At 36.0% G+C, this 17,572-nt stretch overlaps 1 protein-coding gene and 1 pseudogene across 5 annotated transcripts in view; one reads left to right on the top strand and one right to left on the bottom strand.

Moving 5' to 3' along the window:
* TC2N (tandem C2 domains, nuclear) overlaps positions 1-17,572 on the top strand; it is a 51,978-nt gene that overhangs the window by 1,319 nt on the left and 33,087 nt on the right. For all 5 annotated transcript variants that reach the window (XR_824972.1, XM_010836186.1, XM_010836185.1 and 2 more), the window contains exons 2-3: positions 11,893-12,015; positions 13,371-13,604. Coding sequence is in view for 4 of the 5 variants with exons in the window: in XM_010836186.1 (XP_010834488.1) it covers positions 11,949-12,015; positions 13,371-13,604 (301 nt within the window). In the remaining variant the exon portion in view is untranslated. The remainder of the gene's footprint in view (positions 1-11,892; positions 12,016-13,370; positions 13,605-17,572) is intronic.
* On the bottom strand, positions 14,610-15,400 carry LOC104985810 (annotated as a pseudogene).

Below are 17,572 nucleotides of genomic sequence, written 5' to 3'. Positions count from 1 at the left end.
AAATAAATGGAGAAAAAAAAATGTACTGATTTTTCCTCCAAGTAGGCTGTTTGATAGAGGTGTTTTCCCTGATTGCTGCTGCTAAGTCACTTCAGTCGTGTCCAACTCTGTTTACTGCTGTAAGTAGCCTGGAAATATTAAGAGTTAACAGTAACAACACTCCGTACTTACCAGTTCAATATTTTGATATGTGACTTTTTCAAAGTTAAAAATTGCTCTTTCTGGAAGAAAATATTAATATTGATTGCCTTTGAGAACTGGGATTTGAGGTATTTTATCATGTATTTTGTAGCTTTTGCTAATGACTTTGAGTGTGGAGGAAAAAACTTTCATAAAAATTTGCTCTTTTTTTAAAAGCTCTTCAAGAAACAATTTTAAGTTCCTCTTGTATTTTATTGGCTCCACTTGAATTACAATTGTGTATTCACAAATAAAACTAACAAACTGAGGGACTAATTCATGTTGAGAGAAAATGAGCTTGTGATTCTTGTAGGACCTTCTGCAGAGCTGTCTAGTTGGCAGTTAGGTATATTGGTACAGGGATTTTCTAAAGTCAGGATCAGAGTTGTGAATGTTGGAAACCACCCATGGACTTGTGATACTTAATCTTGTGAGAGTGGAAGAAATGATTCAAGTAAGTAGAATTAAAAAAAAAAGAGGAAGACCAAGGATGGAAAATATCAGTACTTAAGTGATGGGTAGAGACAGCCAAGGAGACCAAGGAAGCAGTTCAGGAAAGAAGGAAGCAAATTAAGACAGTGGTGTCATAGAAGCCAGGAAAGGGAAGAGTTTTAATAAAGGATAGAAATCTATTTTAGAATCAAATGAAATAGAGGAATCAGGAAGATAGGAACTGATAAAGTGCCTGTTGGCTTTGGTAGTTAGAAGGCTGTCGTTGAACTCAACAAGCATAGTTTAATATTGGGTTGGCCAAAAATTTTGAGATTTTCCATATCTTACAGAAAAACCTGAAGAACCTTTTTGGCCAACCCAATAAAAAGATAAGGATGGAAGCCAAATTTGAATGACTTTGAGGAGTAAATAGAAGATGAAGAAATAAAGATAGTGAGTGTAGAATCCTTATTTTGAGACACAAAGATTTGAAGAAGTGATAGGGTAGTAGAGTATAGGGGAGTTTATGGTCAGATTGGAAAGAATATAAGGCTAATAGGATACATTTATATTAAAGAGCATCTCCCAGCATGGTTCCTGTCTGCTGGTTAAGTAGTAGCTGAGAGCAAGTATCTGAGCATATTAAATAGAAAATATTTAATCCCCCCAATTCAAATTATGAACACTATTTTAGTGGTATTTTCATCTGTTGAGTTCAGATGTTGTCAGTGTTAAAGTCACACTTTAACAAACTGTTGAATTGTATTTCACCTGAATTCCAGTATTTAGATGCTCCCAACTTAGCATCTTAAAAAAGCAGAGACATTACTTTGCCAACAAAGATTCATATAGTCAAAGCTATGGTTTTTCCAGTAGTCATGTATGGATGTGAGAGTTGGACCATAAAGAAGGCTGAACGCCAAAGACTTGATGCTTTTGAACTGTGGTGTTAAAGACTCTTGAGAGTCCCTTGCTCCTTGGAACCACTTTAACATTCTTGCCTTGAGAACCCTGCGTAGTATAAAGGAAATCAACCCTGACTATTCATTGGAAGGACTGATTCTGAAGCTGAGCCTCAAATACTTTGGCCACCTGATGTGAAGAGCTGACTTGTTAGAAAAGACCCAGATGCTGGGAAAGATTGGAGGCAGGAGAAGGGGACAACAGAGAATGAGATGGTTGAATGGCATCACCAACTCAATGGACATGAGTTTGAGCAAGCTCTGGGAAATGGTGACGGACAGGGAAGCCTGGCGTGCTGCAGTCCATGGGGTCACAAAGAGTCAGACACGACTGAGTGAACAATAACTTTTAAGTCATGTGATTTTTCTAGTGTGTATCTCAATGACTCTTCTAAAAATCTTATATAGGTATCAGACGTTTTGGCTGAATCAGAATTCATGAGACATATACCAGTTAGGGCCTTTGCTTCAGTTATTATCATGCATTTAAGGGAAAATGCTCTTAGATGAAAATTTCTGAGTTTAACTTCAGTCTTCACTGAGAGTTTAAATTTTTTGTTCAGGCAGTACTTTTATGTGTATTTTTCTTAGGATATGAAAAAAGTGGCTAAAAATGGAAAAGGCAAACAAGTGTTGATAAGTATGTGGAACAACTGGAACTCTTGTACTCTGCTGGTAGAAGTGTAAATTGATGGCATTATCTACTAAAGTGAAGCGTATGAATAAGTTACGCCCAAACTATACCTGACAAAACTCTAGAAACAACAAACTAAAGTAATAGAAAACAATCAGTGGTTACCTGAGGGTAGGGGGCAGCAAGGGAAGGAAAAGGGGATGGATGTAAAGGGGGTAACTTTCAGGCATGGCAAATTTATTCATCAGTCAGTTCAGTTCAGTTGCTCAGTTATGTTCGACTCTTTGTGACCCTTGAAATGCAGCACGCCAGGCTTCCCTGTCCCATGACTGTATTAATGGGTATGTTCATTTTCTTGATTGTAAAGATGTTTCTGCTTCTGTATACATATGTCTGACTCATGTAATTGTACATTTTAAATATGTGCAATTCACTTAAGTCAGTACCTCAATAAAACTGTTAAAAAAAAAAAAAGAGTAAAAATAGTAGAATGGGAATTCCCTGGTGATCCACTGGCTAGGACTCCGTGCTTCCACTCTAGCGGGGATGGGTTTGATCCCTGATCAGGGAACTACAACCCTGTAAGCTACAGGGCAGAGGCCAAAGCCAAAACAAAACAAACTAGAGAGTAGAAGAAAAGACATCATTTAAGTATGTTTATTTAAGTATTGTAGTTATCTCAGGATTATGGAGTTATTGTTAATTTTTATTTTCTTCATATAGTTTTCTGTATTTTCATAATTTATACCACAGCCATGTGCTTGCTTAATTTTTAAATGAAAATTATTTCATGTGTGCAAAATAGTACTTTTGATACATCTACATGTTTAGAGACTACAGATAAAATAGATGCCCTGTACCTATATCATGCTATAGACTAATACATATTTTTTTAACCATAATTGTATCTTTCTTCTTGATCATGTCTTTTGCTATGCTCCTTGAATTTTTGTATAGTTATACTACATAAGTAGGTATTCATAAGTAATGTACTTTCAGTTTCATGTTTTTGGGGAACACAAAATTGTATTTATGAGAGTCATCTATGTGGTGTTATAGTTCATTTCCTTTTTTTGCTGCATAGCACTCCACTATATGAATTTACAACTGTTTATCCATCCTCCTGTTGATGGATATTTAGGGTGCTTTCAGTCTTCATATTAAAATCTGATTTTGCTTTTTGCCACTAAAGCTATTTTGTTATTACAGTACCTATTCATGTTTCTCTGTGTCCATGTGTAAGAATTTTCTGTGCTTTTTTGCCTCAGAGTAGAGTTGTGGATCTTCAGATTTGGTAGATAATACTGAATTGCTTTATAACAGTTCATACTCTCACAAGCAATGTGTTAAGTATTCACGTTCCCTTTCTCAACAACATTTGAGACATTTGTACATTTGTAATAATCTGAATTTTTTCTTTTCAACCATCTGGTAGGTGAGAAATGGTGGGATTTAATTTACATTTCCTTAATTATGGATGTGTGGAATGGCTGTGTTTTTTGCCTGTTTTTAATTTTTTGTCTTTTAAAAGTTGATTTCTGGCGTATATATATATACATTTTCTGTATACTAATCCCTTATCAGTTATGCTTGTGGCAAATATCTTTTTTCTAGTAAGTAGCTTGTCTTTTCGGAGAAGGCAATGGCACCCCACTCCAGTACTCTTGCCTGGAAAATCCCATGGACGGAGGAGCCTGGTGGGCTGCAGTCCATGGGGTCACGAAGAGTCGGACACGACTGAGCGACTTCCCTTTCACTTTTCACTTTCCTGCATTGGAGAAGGAAATGGCAACTCACTCCAGTGTTCTTGCCTGGAGAATCCCAGGGACGGGGGAGCCTGATGGGCTGCCGTCTGTGGGGTAGCACAGAGTCAGACACGACTGATGTGACTTAGCAGCAGCAGCAGCAGCAGCTTGTCTTTTACTTTCTTTATAGTGGTTTTTGACAGACACATTCATTTTGTAGTTTAACGTGGTTGAATATGTCAAGCTTTTCCTTATGGTTTGCTCTTTCGACATCTTGTTTAACAAATCTTTCCTTTCCCCGAAACAGATACAGTCTGATGTTTTCTTCTAAAAGCTTTAAAATGTTGCCTTTCATAGTTGTGTCCTTAGCCCATGTGAAATTAATTTTTGTGTGGTGTGAAGTAGGAATCCAGTTTCATTTTTTTTCCATACAGGTAATCTGCTCTTCCCAGCATCATTTATTGAATATTCTGTTTTTCTTTTCAATAATCTATAAGTGTCATATGTCAACTTTCCATACATATGTTCACATGTTTCTGGGCTATCCTTTTATTGGTCTCTTTGTGTATCCTTGCTGCAGTCTTACTTTTACTTAGTTATATAAAGAGCCTCCATACCTAAAAGACAAGTCACTTATCCATGATTCTTTTAGGACTCAAATTAAAGTTTAATGGTTTTTCTAAAGTAAACTTTTCATCAGAGTATATAGAAATATGTTATTTAAGTCTTAAATATCTGCTGTAGTCACCCAAGGTCACAAGTACTTCCGAAGCTACTTTATTGTGGATTATATTAGGCTGTCTTTAGTTTTTGCAAATCCTGTCCTAACTCACTGGAGTTAACTTTAACTTGAAAAGTAAATATTGGATTTTTACTTTTGGAATATAGTTAAGGCCTTTGGAAAAACCTTCACACTGAAAATAGCTAAGAATAGCTGTATTAAAAAAATTTTTTTTAAGGTACTTAGGATTTTATATGCCAAAATCTAAGAGAAAGCTGGAAATCTAAGACTGTAGGAGCCCTTGAGCTTTATTTGCTTTGAAGGTAGTTTCTAAACTGGGGGAATTTGATTAGATTTGAATAAGAATTTGGTAGATTTGTAGGGTTTGAGGCATAGTTAGAAGTCAGTCCAGGGCTTATTCACGGTTAGCCAACAAGAGACTTCTGCCCATAATTCTGGGATCCCAAAGGTCTGTGATGTCATGGAAAGGATGAAACTTCCTTCAGGGATCTGCAAGGAAAGTTGTCTCAATGCCAAGTGAAACAGAAGGGGGAAAAAACCTGTCCTTGGGCAGTTAAAACTACCAGATCACGGGGGAAGTACACGTCACTTTGGTGGTCTAAAAAAATTTCAATATGTAAATTTTAAAAATCTTTTTTTCTTTCTCTCTCTCTCTCTATATATGCCGTAAAATTCACCCTTAAGAGTGTATAATTCTGTGGATTTTCATATATCCACGAAGTTGTACAACCATCATCAGTATCTTAATTCCAGACCACTTTTATTACCTCCAGAAAAAAACCTTATACCACTGATAGTCATTCCCCATATTCTTCTTTTCCCCCAACTCTTGGCAACTTCTAATCTACTTTTGTCTCTGTGATTTGCTTACTCTGGGCCTTTGATATGAATAAAATCATATAATATGCCTTTTGTGTCTTATTTCACTTAGCATAATTGTTTCAAGGATTATTCATGTTTACTGTAAATCAGTACTTTATTCTTTTTAATGGCTGACTGATATTCCATTGTATGGATAATACCACACTTTGTTTTCCCATTCCTTGGTTGTTGGTTATATCTACTTCTTGGCTCTTACGAATATTTGCATACAAGTTTTTGTATGGAAATGTGTTTTCCATTCTCATAGGAAATATATTTTCATTCTCCACTTACCTACAAGTATGAATTGCTGGGTCATATGGTAATTCTGTATTTGTTTTGAGGAACTGCCAAACTGTTTTCCAAATCAGCTACACCTACCAACAACGTATGAGGGTTCTAGTTTCTCCACATCCTCACCAATGCTTACTTTTCTCTGTCTTTTTGATTATAGCTATCTTAGTGTGTGTGAAGTGGTATCTCATTGAGGTTTTGATTTGCATTTCCCTAATAACTGATGATGTTGAGCACCTTTATGTGTGTTTATTAGCTGTATTTTTCTTTTCTTTTTTTTTTGAGAAATGTTCACATCCTTTGCTCATTTTAAAATCAAGTTATATGTCACGGCATGAATTTAAAATGATATGATATACAAATGCAAATTCTCTGTAGGAGTATACTTTCATCTTTGGCTTAAAAAATTTCTACCAGTTAAGTTTTGAGGTCAGTGGATAATCTGTAAAAGATAACCAAGTGGAAATAAGACAACCTGAGCAAGAATCAGCAAAAACAGTGGACAATTAGAGGAAAACTTGAAAATGCTTATGTATTGTAATTACTAATTATTGATTATTAAACTAACCCTGATGGGCTCTATTTAAGTAAATAAAAGTCACAATTGAAAATACATGCAGGGAGCAGGAATCTGAGAAGGTACCAAATTGGTTGAAAAAGGAACTGAATGTAATTTCTATTAATGAAAAATGCAGTAATAAAAACTCAAAACTCATTTGCTAAGTTTAACCACAGATTAGGCAATTAGGCAAATCCCAAGAGAATGAATGAATGAACTGGAATATAGATCAGAGTAAATCATTCAGAATACAGCTCAAAGATACAGAAATGGAAGATATGAAAGAGATTAAGATACATGAAAGTTAGAATAATCAGAACGAGAAGTTAAGAAAGTTTAGTGAATGGCGTTCCTGAAAGAAAAGAAATATAGAATGGGCAAAAACCGTATTTAAAGAGATAATGAATGAGAATTTAGTACTGGAAAGTCTACCAGTACAGGTGGAAAGACGCCAATCCACAGATTAGTTATTAAAGTATACCCAATTGTTTATGCATCTGTTGATGGATATTTGATAATTTCTATGTTTTGGCTGTTCAAATAGAGCTTCTGTGAACACTAATGTACCAGTCTTTGTATAGATATAAAATTTCTTTTTTCTTGAATAAATACCTAGGAAAGAAATGTCTGGATCATATGGTAGCTGTATGTTTAACTTAAACTGCCAAACCATTTTATAGTCCCACCAGTTGAAAATGAGAGTTCTATTTATTCCACATGCTTGAAACGGTCAGTCTTTGCAATTTCATTATTTCTAACAAGTGTATAGTATTATCTCATTGTAGTTTAACTTGCATTTCCTTAATGAATTATGGTGTTAAATGTGTTTTTAATGTACTTTTTTGGCCACTTTGGCCATTTTTTGTGGAGATGTGTCTGTCCAAATCCTTTTTAAAATGGATTACTTTTCTTTTTATTATTGAGTTGTAGTGGTTTTAAAAAATGTTTTGTATTGGATGTATGAGCCATTTTAATATGACGTGCCTTGGCATAATTTTCTTCATAGTTTCTAAGCTTAGTGTTTGTTGAGTTTCTTAGACCTGAGCTTTGTATGTCTCATATTTGGAAAATTTTAGTATTATTTCTTAAAAAATTTTTTTCTGCCTCCCCATTACTGTCATGAATTTCAGTACATGTATATTCAGTTCAGTTCAATTCAGTCGCTCAGTTGTGTCCGACTCTTTGCAACCCCATGAATGGCAGCACTCCAGGTCTCCCTGTCCATCACCAACTCCCGGAGTTCACTCAGACTCACATCCATGGAGTCAGTGATGCCATCCAGCCATCTCATCCTCTGTCGTCCCCTTCTCTTCCTGCCCCCAATCCCTCCCAGTGTCAGAGTCTTTTCCAATGAGTCAACTCTTCACATGAAGTGGCAAAAATATTGGAGTTTCAGCTTTAGCATCTTTCCTTCCAAAGAAATCCCAGGGCTGATCTCCTTCAGAATGGACTGGTTGGATCTCCTTGCAGTCCAAGGGACTCTCAAGAGTCTTCTCCAATACCACAGTTCAAAAGCATGTATATTAGGCTTCTTGAAATTGTTTCATGGGTCTGAGATATGTTTTTTTTCATTTTGTTTTTATTCTTTTTTTTCCTTTTTGTATTTCATTTGGGGTCTCATTGCTGTGCTTATTGTTGCTTTTGCAGTATCTAATCTGCTGTATTAATGCCATCAGTATTTTTTCCATCTCAAACACTATAGTCCTCTTTAGAAGTTGGTTTGTGTCTTTTTTTGATTCTTCCAAGTTTCTACTTAACTTTTTGCACATATAGAATCACTTATAACTGTTTTGAGGTCCTTAACTGTTCATATCTGTATTGGTTCCAATTGATGGATTTTTCTCTGCATTATTTTTTTCCCTTTCTTTGTATGAAGGTAATTTTTTATTGATTGCTACCAGAGATTGTAAATTTTACCTTTTGTGATATATATATTTAGGTTTCTATAATTATTTTCTGCTTTGGAACATAGTTAAATTTCTTAGAAATAGTTTGATCCTTTTGAGACTTGTTGTTAAGATTTGTTAGGTCAGACTAGTCTTTAATGTAGGGCTATTTATTCCCTACCACTAAGGCAAGTCTCTCTGAGTCCTCTATTCAGTATTCTGTGTGAGGTTTTTCCAGTTTGGTTGGTGGGGATAGGCATTATTACTGACCTTAGTAAAGGTTGTTATGGTCTTTGTAACATTTTTTGGTGGTCTTCCTTCAGTCTTGTGTAGTTTCTCTATATGCATGCTCTGATCAGTACTATACTGAATACTTAAGTAGGACCTTCCACTGATGTTTGTGCTTCTTTCTGTGTACCCGTCTCTGCTCTCCAGTAGTCTGTCATAACAAACTAGCTCCATTATTCTTATTTATATAAGAATCCCTCTCTCATCTCCAGTTCATTTTGGATGGTTCAAGGCCGTGTAAACTTTGAAAACTCTTCTCCCAGAAGCAGTAATCATTTTTAACCAGTCCCCTCACATTCCCCTCATAATTAATGTAAAGTAGTTGCAAGTTGACAAGTCCAGAAATGTAGTTTGATGGGCATGTTAGGAGTTTTTATATAGTGTTAGTCACTCAGTCTTGTCTGACTCTTTGTGACCCTGTGGACTATAACCCGCCAGGCTTCTCTGTCCATAGAATTCTCCAGGCAAGAATACTGGAGTGGGTTGCCATTTCCTCCTCAAAGGGATCTTCCCAACCCAGTTTTTATATAACCTAGTTATTCTACATTGTTTCATTGTCTATCAACTACATATTTGCTGAGTTCCTGTTGTATTCCCAGTATCATACAAGGTTCTGAGTGTTAAGTAGAAAAGTGAGTACAATATTGTTTCTGGAAAGTTTTTATTCTAGCAGGGGAGATAGAACAGTTGTCATGAAATGTCATGAAAAATGTAAAACTTAAAAAAAAATTCACTAGATGTTTAAAGATGAGAAAAATTAGTATGATATGGCATGTCAGGGAATGCATCCTCTAAACTGAGACTGAGAAGGGCCTTTGAAAAAATGTATAAATTAAAAAATAATAATAAATTACAAGATATAATGGGAGAAAAGGTGCCATTTAGCCAAATAAATTTTATGGGCATACACTTAATAGAAGTTCAAAATTTATGAGGAAAACTATAAAAAACTCCCAAAGATACAAACATAAACTTGAACAGGTATTTTGAATCAGAAGACTCTACATCCTAAAGATGTCAGTTTTTTTCTAAAATAATATATAAATGTAACATGATCTCAATAAAAATATCAGACTTTTAATTCCTAGGTCTGGACTAATTATAAGGTTTATTTGTAAGAACAGACAAGTAAGCATAGCTAGGAAAATTTTGAAATTGAAGACTAGTAAGAATAGAAGTCTAGCTTTACTGGATATTGAAACATAAGCCTTATAATTTTTTTTTTTTTGGCTGCATTGGGTCTTTGTTGTGGCATGCAGGCTTTCTCTCAGAGAAGGCAATGGCACCCTACTCCAGTCCTCTTGCCTGGAAAATCCCATGGATGGAGGAGCCTGGTAGGCTGCAGTCCATGGGGTCTCGAAGAGTCAGACACGACTGAGCGACTTTACTTTCACTTTTCATTTTCATGCATTGGAGAAGGTAATGGCAACCCACCTGGGTGTTCTTGCCTGGAGAATCCCAGGGACGGGGGAACCTGGTGGGCTGCCGTCTATAGGGTCGAACAGAGCCGGACACGACTGAAGTGACTTAGCAGCAGCAGCAGGCTTTCTCTAGTTGCAGCTGAGGGCTTTTCTTGTCGCAGAGCATGGGCTTTAGGGCACATGGACTCAGTAGTTGTAGCACATGGACTTAGTTGCCTCACAACATGTGGGATCTTAGTTCCCTGACCAGGGATTGAACCTGTGTTCCCTGCATTGGAAGGCAGATTCTTAACCACTGGACCACAAGGGAAGTCCCATAATTTTTAAAATGTGGTATTGGTTCAGGAATACAAATCAATTGAATACAAACTATAAAACCCAAGCCCAGTGGCATGTGGAAATTTAGTCTGTAATAAAAGCAGCATCCTAAAATCAGTGTAGAAAATATGGAATCTTTAATTTTTAATTAAATTTTAATTTTTAATAAGTGGTGTTTGTGATACTAGGATAGTCAATTGAGAGAAGATAGGATTGGATCCTGTTCACACACTACTGGGATGTACAGTATTCACACACCCGTATATGTATGTATGTTTGTATATATGCCTGTTTATATATACACATACACACTCCCACTTCTGTTTTTTGCATAGCAGAAAACACCATCATCAAATTGAAAAGACAGTGACAAACTGGAAGAATGTTTTACCACTTACATTATGGACGTTGCATTAGTCTTTCAAATATTTATCCTCTAAAACTGAGGAAGAAAAGGACTGGTAATTATATAGAAAGATGGACAAAAGATAATGAACAGTGAGATGAATTAAGATTTGCCACAAGCTGATGCTGAAGCTGAAACTCCAATACTTTGGCCACCTGATGCGAAGAGCTGACTCATTTGGAAAGACCCTGATGCTGGGAAAGATTGAGGGCAGGAGGAGAAGGGGATGACAGAGGATGAGATGGTTGGATGGCATCACCGACTGACTCAATGGACATGGGTTTGAGTAAACTCTGGGAGTTGGTGATGGACAGGGAGGCCTGGTGTGCTCTGGTTCATGGAGTCACAAAGAGTCGGACACGACTGAGCAACTGAATTGAACTGAACTGATCATTGTTTAGTCCAGGTGGTAGGGGGTTTGTTATACAATTTTGTCTCCTCTTGCATACATTTGAAATTTCCCATGAAAAATTTTGGTTTAAGTAGGTGTAAATGAGAATGCATTTGGAACAAAGTCACTGAAGCCAAGGTGGGCAATTGGCTTTGTATACCATTTTATGTTTCTGGTAAATTTAGAATAGACTGTCTTTATTTCCAATAGATCTTATTTGTGGTTTAGTTAGCGTGTACGTGTGTGTGTGTGTGTGTGAGAGAGAGAGAGAGAGAGAGGAAGAATATGTGTTAGTGTATGTTTAAGACAGATTTTTCTGTTAGTGTACTTCTCTGCATTAAACTAACTCACAAAGTATGAAGTTGTTTGTTTATTGGCCCTCATAGGACCTTTGGATTACCAACAGAATTGATTTGGAAGAAGTGAAAATTTTCTCACACTTTTTATGAATGCCATATATTCTTGCAAATTTTATTTGGACATTGATTTAGATATATCAGCTGAAAGAGAAAATTGAGAGTGGAATTTTTTTCCAGATTTAACATTGAGATTGTTCAATTAGTAATTTTTAAGCATGTTATTTTAATAACTTAGAAGGATCCAAAGTTATATAGAATTATGTAAAGGAACAAAAAATCTATCTTCTCTAAACAATTTTTTTTTTGCTTTGGAGCACTCATAATGCTTTAGAAAGACAGATAATATCATTTATTTAATGATACCTAATGACATTATGCATGATCATGTTAACTTGTATTCTATTCTTCCAACAGATTAATATTAAAATCGGAAGTTTGTATCTTTTGCTGGATATTGGAGATTTAATGTAATGGCAACAGAATTTATAAAGAGTTGCTGCAGAGGATGTTTCTATGGTGGAACAGAAAAACACAACTGTGAGTTTGCTTCTTTTTGACTTCAGCATTTATTTAATGCCTTTATTTGTGGCATTTTGTGATATAAATGTAAATGAGACATATTTTTTAACTTCATGAGGGGGTCAGAAACATAAATGTGAGGCACACTAGCTAGGTATGAAAGTACCTTGGAGCATAGGGGAGAGAAAGATGAGTTCAACATAGGAGACACTCTAGAACATTACCACAAGAAGATGGCCTGTGGTACGGAAGTTTGAAGTGGATTTTAGCAAGCCAAGTGGGAAGAAGGAAGTAAGAGAAAGTGAGGATTAGACATGCGTGTTATGGTGGATGAAATAGTGTGAGCAAAAGTAGGAAGAGAAGTATTTGGGGAATAACATACTCTGGCAAATGTTTTAACTTAAATACAGACAGTTTCCAGTTTATGAACAATGCTTTAAAACATGCCTTCCACGGATGAATGAGTGACCAATAGAGAAGAAACCTGTAACTTTATCAAGAGCCACACTTATCAAGGACTCCTGGAGATTTCCCTTGCTATTGCATGGGTTTTCTCAGCCCTTCAAGGTTATGACTGGAACTTTATTTTTCTTGGTTCTTTCTTATATTTCTTAGTCTAAAGCATAGATAGCTTCCTACTATATTTGAATATGAAGGCTTCTTTTTCATAATAAAATATTTCATAAATTCCAACAGAGTAGTAGTTGTGCTTTCATTCTGTCTATAGACAGTATTAATTATACATAAAGATTAGCTCTAGATGTTTCTTACTTCCTCATCCTAAGTCACACAGCCTAGGAATCACATATCTTTCAAGGTAATAAACAAAAGAGGTCACAGAAGCTAGCACAGAGGAGTTGATATTATACTAGGGTCAAAGTAAATTTTATTTTGTGGTTTAGTAAAGATTTTTTTTGTAGACATGGAGACCTTTAGCTTCTTTTCAAAGTAGCTTTTGGTATTTAAGGCTGAAATTAACCATTAGTATTAACAATAAGAATTGTTTTGTTGACAGTATTTTATTTAAATGACTAGATGAATATTTATTTGAAAGCACTGTGAAATTAACTACAAAATTAACCTGTTTTCCATCTATGAACTCTTTTGTGGAAATGAGATTCTTTAGAAACTGCTTTTACCATTATGATAAGTTAATACACTTTGGTAGTATATTAACTTCTCAAATATTGGCTAGGCAGAATTAATGTAGATTCCAGAGTGCTTGATAAGACCTAAAAGTAGTTTATGTGTCAACAGTTTCTTTTAAAATGGTTAAATAAGTACCAAAGCATATTAGGTTTAGATTATTATATGCATAAATCTCCATGCATATTTGTAATTTTTTCTTTTCTTTTCTCTTCTTTTCTATGCAGTATCTGTGGAAAGAGACTTGAAAGCAGCAGTATCACATAGTCAAAATACTACTATCTCTATACCCCCATTGACTTCTGTTTCTGTAAAGCCTCAGGTTGGCTGTACTGAGGATTATTTACTTTCCAAGTTACCATCTGATGGCAAAGAAGTACCATTTGTGGTGCCCAGGTTTAAGTTATCTTATATTCAGCCCAGGATGCAAGGAACTCCTTCACAGTTGGAAGAACTAGAAGGTAAACAATCAAATGGCAGGATTTAAAAATCAACATGCAGCATTTAAATGTTGTTATTGCTGTTATTTAATTTGCTCTTTTATATATATATAAAGATATAAAATATCTTTGTGTACAAATTTGACATTTCATTTTTTAAAATGTCTTGCTTCTTCTATAGAGGAATTCAGTGCACAGTGTTTTTGAAAAGTCCCATTATGATATCTGACACATTTGTGTGTAGAATTGGCCTTTTTTTAGGGCTTTGCAGGTGGCACTAGTGGTAAAGAACCCACCTGACAATGCAGGAGATGGGTTTTGATCCTTGGGTCGGGAAGATCCTCTGGAGGAGGGTATGACAACCCACTCTAGTATTCTTATTTAAAGGAGTAATATAATTTTAATATGTCAGTTAATCCTTCACACATTTAGAAAGAAAAAATAGAGAAATTATTCTCGTTTTGGTCAATAATATAGGAAATATTATGTTCTAAATTTTAGTGTAAAGAGAAATGAGGAAGCAATGAAGTAGTGTTCCTCCCTTCCCTTCTTTTTCATTATTATACTTCTCAGTCTAAAAACGCTTCCCAATCTAAACAGCCACTTGAATGAGGTAGATTCATTGGTTGAATTTTGGCTGATATTCTAGAGGCCAATGGACTAAGGAAGATAAAAGGAAGCAACATGTAACTTGTATTTTAGAAATAGTTTGTTTTAGTTCATTGAAACAGTCACAATGGTTTATTTCCCTAAAAATTTTATTATGGAAATTTTCAAACATGCAGAATAATTGAAAGAACTTAATGGTGAATGCCTGTATATCTACCATATAGATTCTGTCATTAACACTTTTACTATATATACTTTATCACATATCTATCTATCCATTTCCTTAACCATTAGTAATTCTTTTGAGGGTAGGGGGCGAATGCATTTCAGAGTAAATTGTAGACATCAGTACACTTCTCTCTAAATATTTAAGTATATATATATCATTTACTAGAGTTCAGTTATTTATAGTTTCCTTCTTTTGACATAAACTTTAAACAGAATTAACTGCCCACGTTGTAAGTGTATGTTTGTTGAGTTTTGACAAATGTGTATACCAATGTGATCCAACCTCCTGTCAAGATCTATAGTATTTCTCTAAGTACTTTTTCTGCCCCATCCTTTCTCTCTCCTTACGGAATACCAATTACACATATGTTGGACCGTGTGATATTGTCTTATTTGTCTATGAAGCTTCTTTTTTTCCCCAATTTTTTTCCTCCTCTCTATTTTTTTTTTTAATGTAAAACATTTAATTTGTTGTTCTTTTGGGGCAATTTGATGCATCATCAGTGTATTACAACTGAACCACTAATCTTATAGTTTCATCAACATTAGCTGGTTTGCTTTCATGACACTGCTGAGCAATCAGCTGTTTCTGCAGAGGTTCAAGTGAAAAGCCTTTTAAGAAGTGTGCAAGTTCCTTTTGTATATCTCCAAAAGGTTTACTCACTCTATTAGCTTTTCATCATTCACAGTATTTATCTTGTTAAGATTAGTGGTAGCTGGTTTTGCTTTATTTTTAACCTTAAAGCTTTTTTGGCTGGCTATTTGGAATGTTCCTGGACTTCTGCCCTCTTAGTTTGTTCTTGGCCATCGTCTCTGATAGCCTCGTGCAGCTGTTCAAGTTCCAGGTGACGCCATATGCACGCATCTCCTCTGTATTCTTAAGGTTTGGTAATATTGACCTATTTTCAAGTTCACTGTCTCTCCTCCATTATTTCCTTTCAGCCATTAAGCCCGTCCAGTGAGTTTTTAATTTTAGATATATTTTTCCGTTGTAATATTTACATTTGATTCTTCTTTTCATAGTTTCTATTTTTCTGTGGTTTCTGCCCCCATCCCCAGTAATCATGAACCTATTTTCTTTTATTTCTTTGAGTTTTAACATCTTTGTGTACTATTCTAACATCTGGGTCTTCCAGATTTGAATTCTGTGGATTGTCCTTTTTTGAGAATGAGTCCCATTTCTTTGTATGTGGAGTGATTTTGGATTGTATTCTGGACATTGGATGTCATGTTGTGGAGACTCTGGAATCTGTTATATTACTCTTGACAGTTTTTTTTTCCCCCTTCCTTCCCTTCCTCCTTTTGTCCTTTCCTTCCTCCTTCCTTAACTTCAGCAGTTAATTAACCTGGTTGTACTGTGTGGCAGATTCTGTGCCTTTGGTGGCAGCTGCTATCCAAGCTTAGTACTTTTTTTTTTTTTTTTTAATCCTTATTGGGAGCCTGTATCACACATGTGTGGTTCAGGGATCAGCCAGATATTTGAGCAGACTTTTAGTCACAGAATTTGGGGTTTTCTCCTCTTCAAGATTTCCACCTTATTTCTAGCAGCTGTGGTTGCTCTATACTCTGCTCTATGTTCTTCAGGCCAGAAACACTGGATTTTCTACTGGAATTTTATCTGCCCTCCCCCCACCCCCCAATACAGTGCCAATTTTGGCCTGCCCAAAGGCTAAAAGTCATTAAAAACGGGTGTCCATTCCCCTTTGTCCTAAAGTGCTGTTTAGAATCCTTACTACTTTTTTTTTTCACACTCTAGTGCCTTCAGGGTATTTTGTTTGTTGTTTTGATTGGTTATTATAGTTATCTAGAGGAGAGTTGGACTTCCCAGGTGGTGGTAGTGGTCAAGAACCTGCCTGCCTAATCCAGGTGACCTAAGAGATGCAGGTTTAATACCTAGGTTGAGAAAATCCCCTGGAGGAGGGCATAGCAACCCACTCCAGTATTCTTGCCTGGAGAATCCCATGGACAGAGGAACCTGGAGGACTGCAGTCCATACGGTCACAAAGATTTGGACATGACTGAAGCGACTTAAGGTCTGATGCTGTAAAGAGCAATATTGCATAGGAAACTGGAATGTTAGGTCCATGAATCGAGGCAAATTGGAAGTAGTCAAACAGGAGATGGCAAGAGTGAACGTCGACATTCTAGGAATCAGCGAACTAAAATGGACTGGAATGGGTGAATTTAACTCAGATGACCATTATATCTACTACTGTGGGCAGGAATCCCTTAGAAGAAATGGGGTAGCCATCATGGTCAACTAAAGAGTCTGAAATGCAGTACTTGAATGTGATCTCCAAAACGACAGAATGATCTCTGTTCGTTTCTAAGGCAAACCATTCAATATCACAGTAATCCAAGTCTATGCCCCAACCAGTAATGCTGAAGAAGCTGAAGTTGAATGGTTCTATGAAGACCTACAAGACCTTTTAGAACTAACACCCAAAAGAGATGTCCTTTTCATTATAGGGAACTGGAATGCAAAAGTAGGAAGTCAAGAAACACCTGGAGTAACAGGCAAATTTGGCCTTGGAATATGGAATGAAGCAGGGCAAAGGCTAATAGAGTTTTGCCAAGAGAACACACTGGTCATAGCAAACACCCTCTTCCAACAACACAAGAGAAGACTCTACACGTGGACATCACCAGATGGTCAACACCGAAATCAGATTAATTATATTCTTTGTAGCCAAAGATGGAGAAGCTCTATACAGTCAGAAAAAACAAGACTGGGAGCTGACTGACTCAGATCGTGAACTCCTTAGTGCCAGATTCAGACTTAAATTGAAGAAAGTAGGGAAAACCACTAGACCATTCAGGTATGACCTATATCAAATCCCTTATGATTATACAGTGGAAGTTAGATTTAAGGGATTAGATCTATAGATAGAGTGCCTGATGAACTATGGACGGAGTTTCATGATACTGTATAGGAGACAGGGATCAAGACCATCCCCATGGAAAAGAAATGCAAAAAAGCAAACTGGCTGTCTGGGAAGGCCTTACAAATAGCTTTGAAAAGAAGAGAAGTGAAAAGCATAGGAGAAAAGGAATGATATAAGCATCTGAATGCAGAGTTCCAAAGAATAGCAAGGAGAGATAAGAAAGCCTTCCTCAGTGATCAGTGCAAAGAAATAGAGGAAAACAAGAGA

Source organism: Bison bison, unplaced genomic scaffold (genome assembly GCF_000754665.1).
Source record: "Bison bison bison isolate TAMUID 2011002044 unplaced genomic scaffold, Bison_UMD1.0 scf7180017864061, whole genome shotgun sequence".
Taxonomy (NCBI): Eukaryota; Metazoa; Chordata; class Mammalia; order Artiodactyla; family Bovidae; genus Bison; species Bison bison.
Note: the sequence above shows the minus strand (reverse complement) of the source record. Positions and strands in the feature narration are given on the sequence as shown.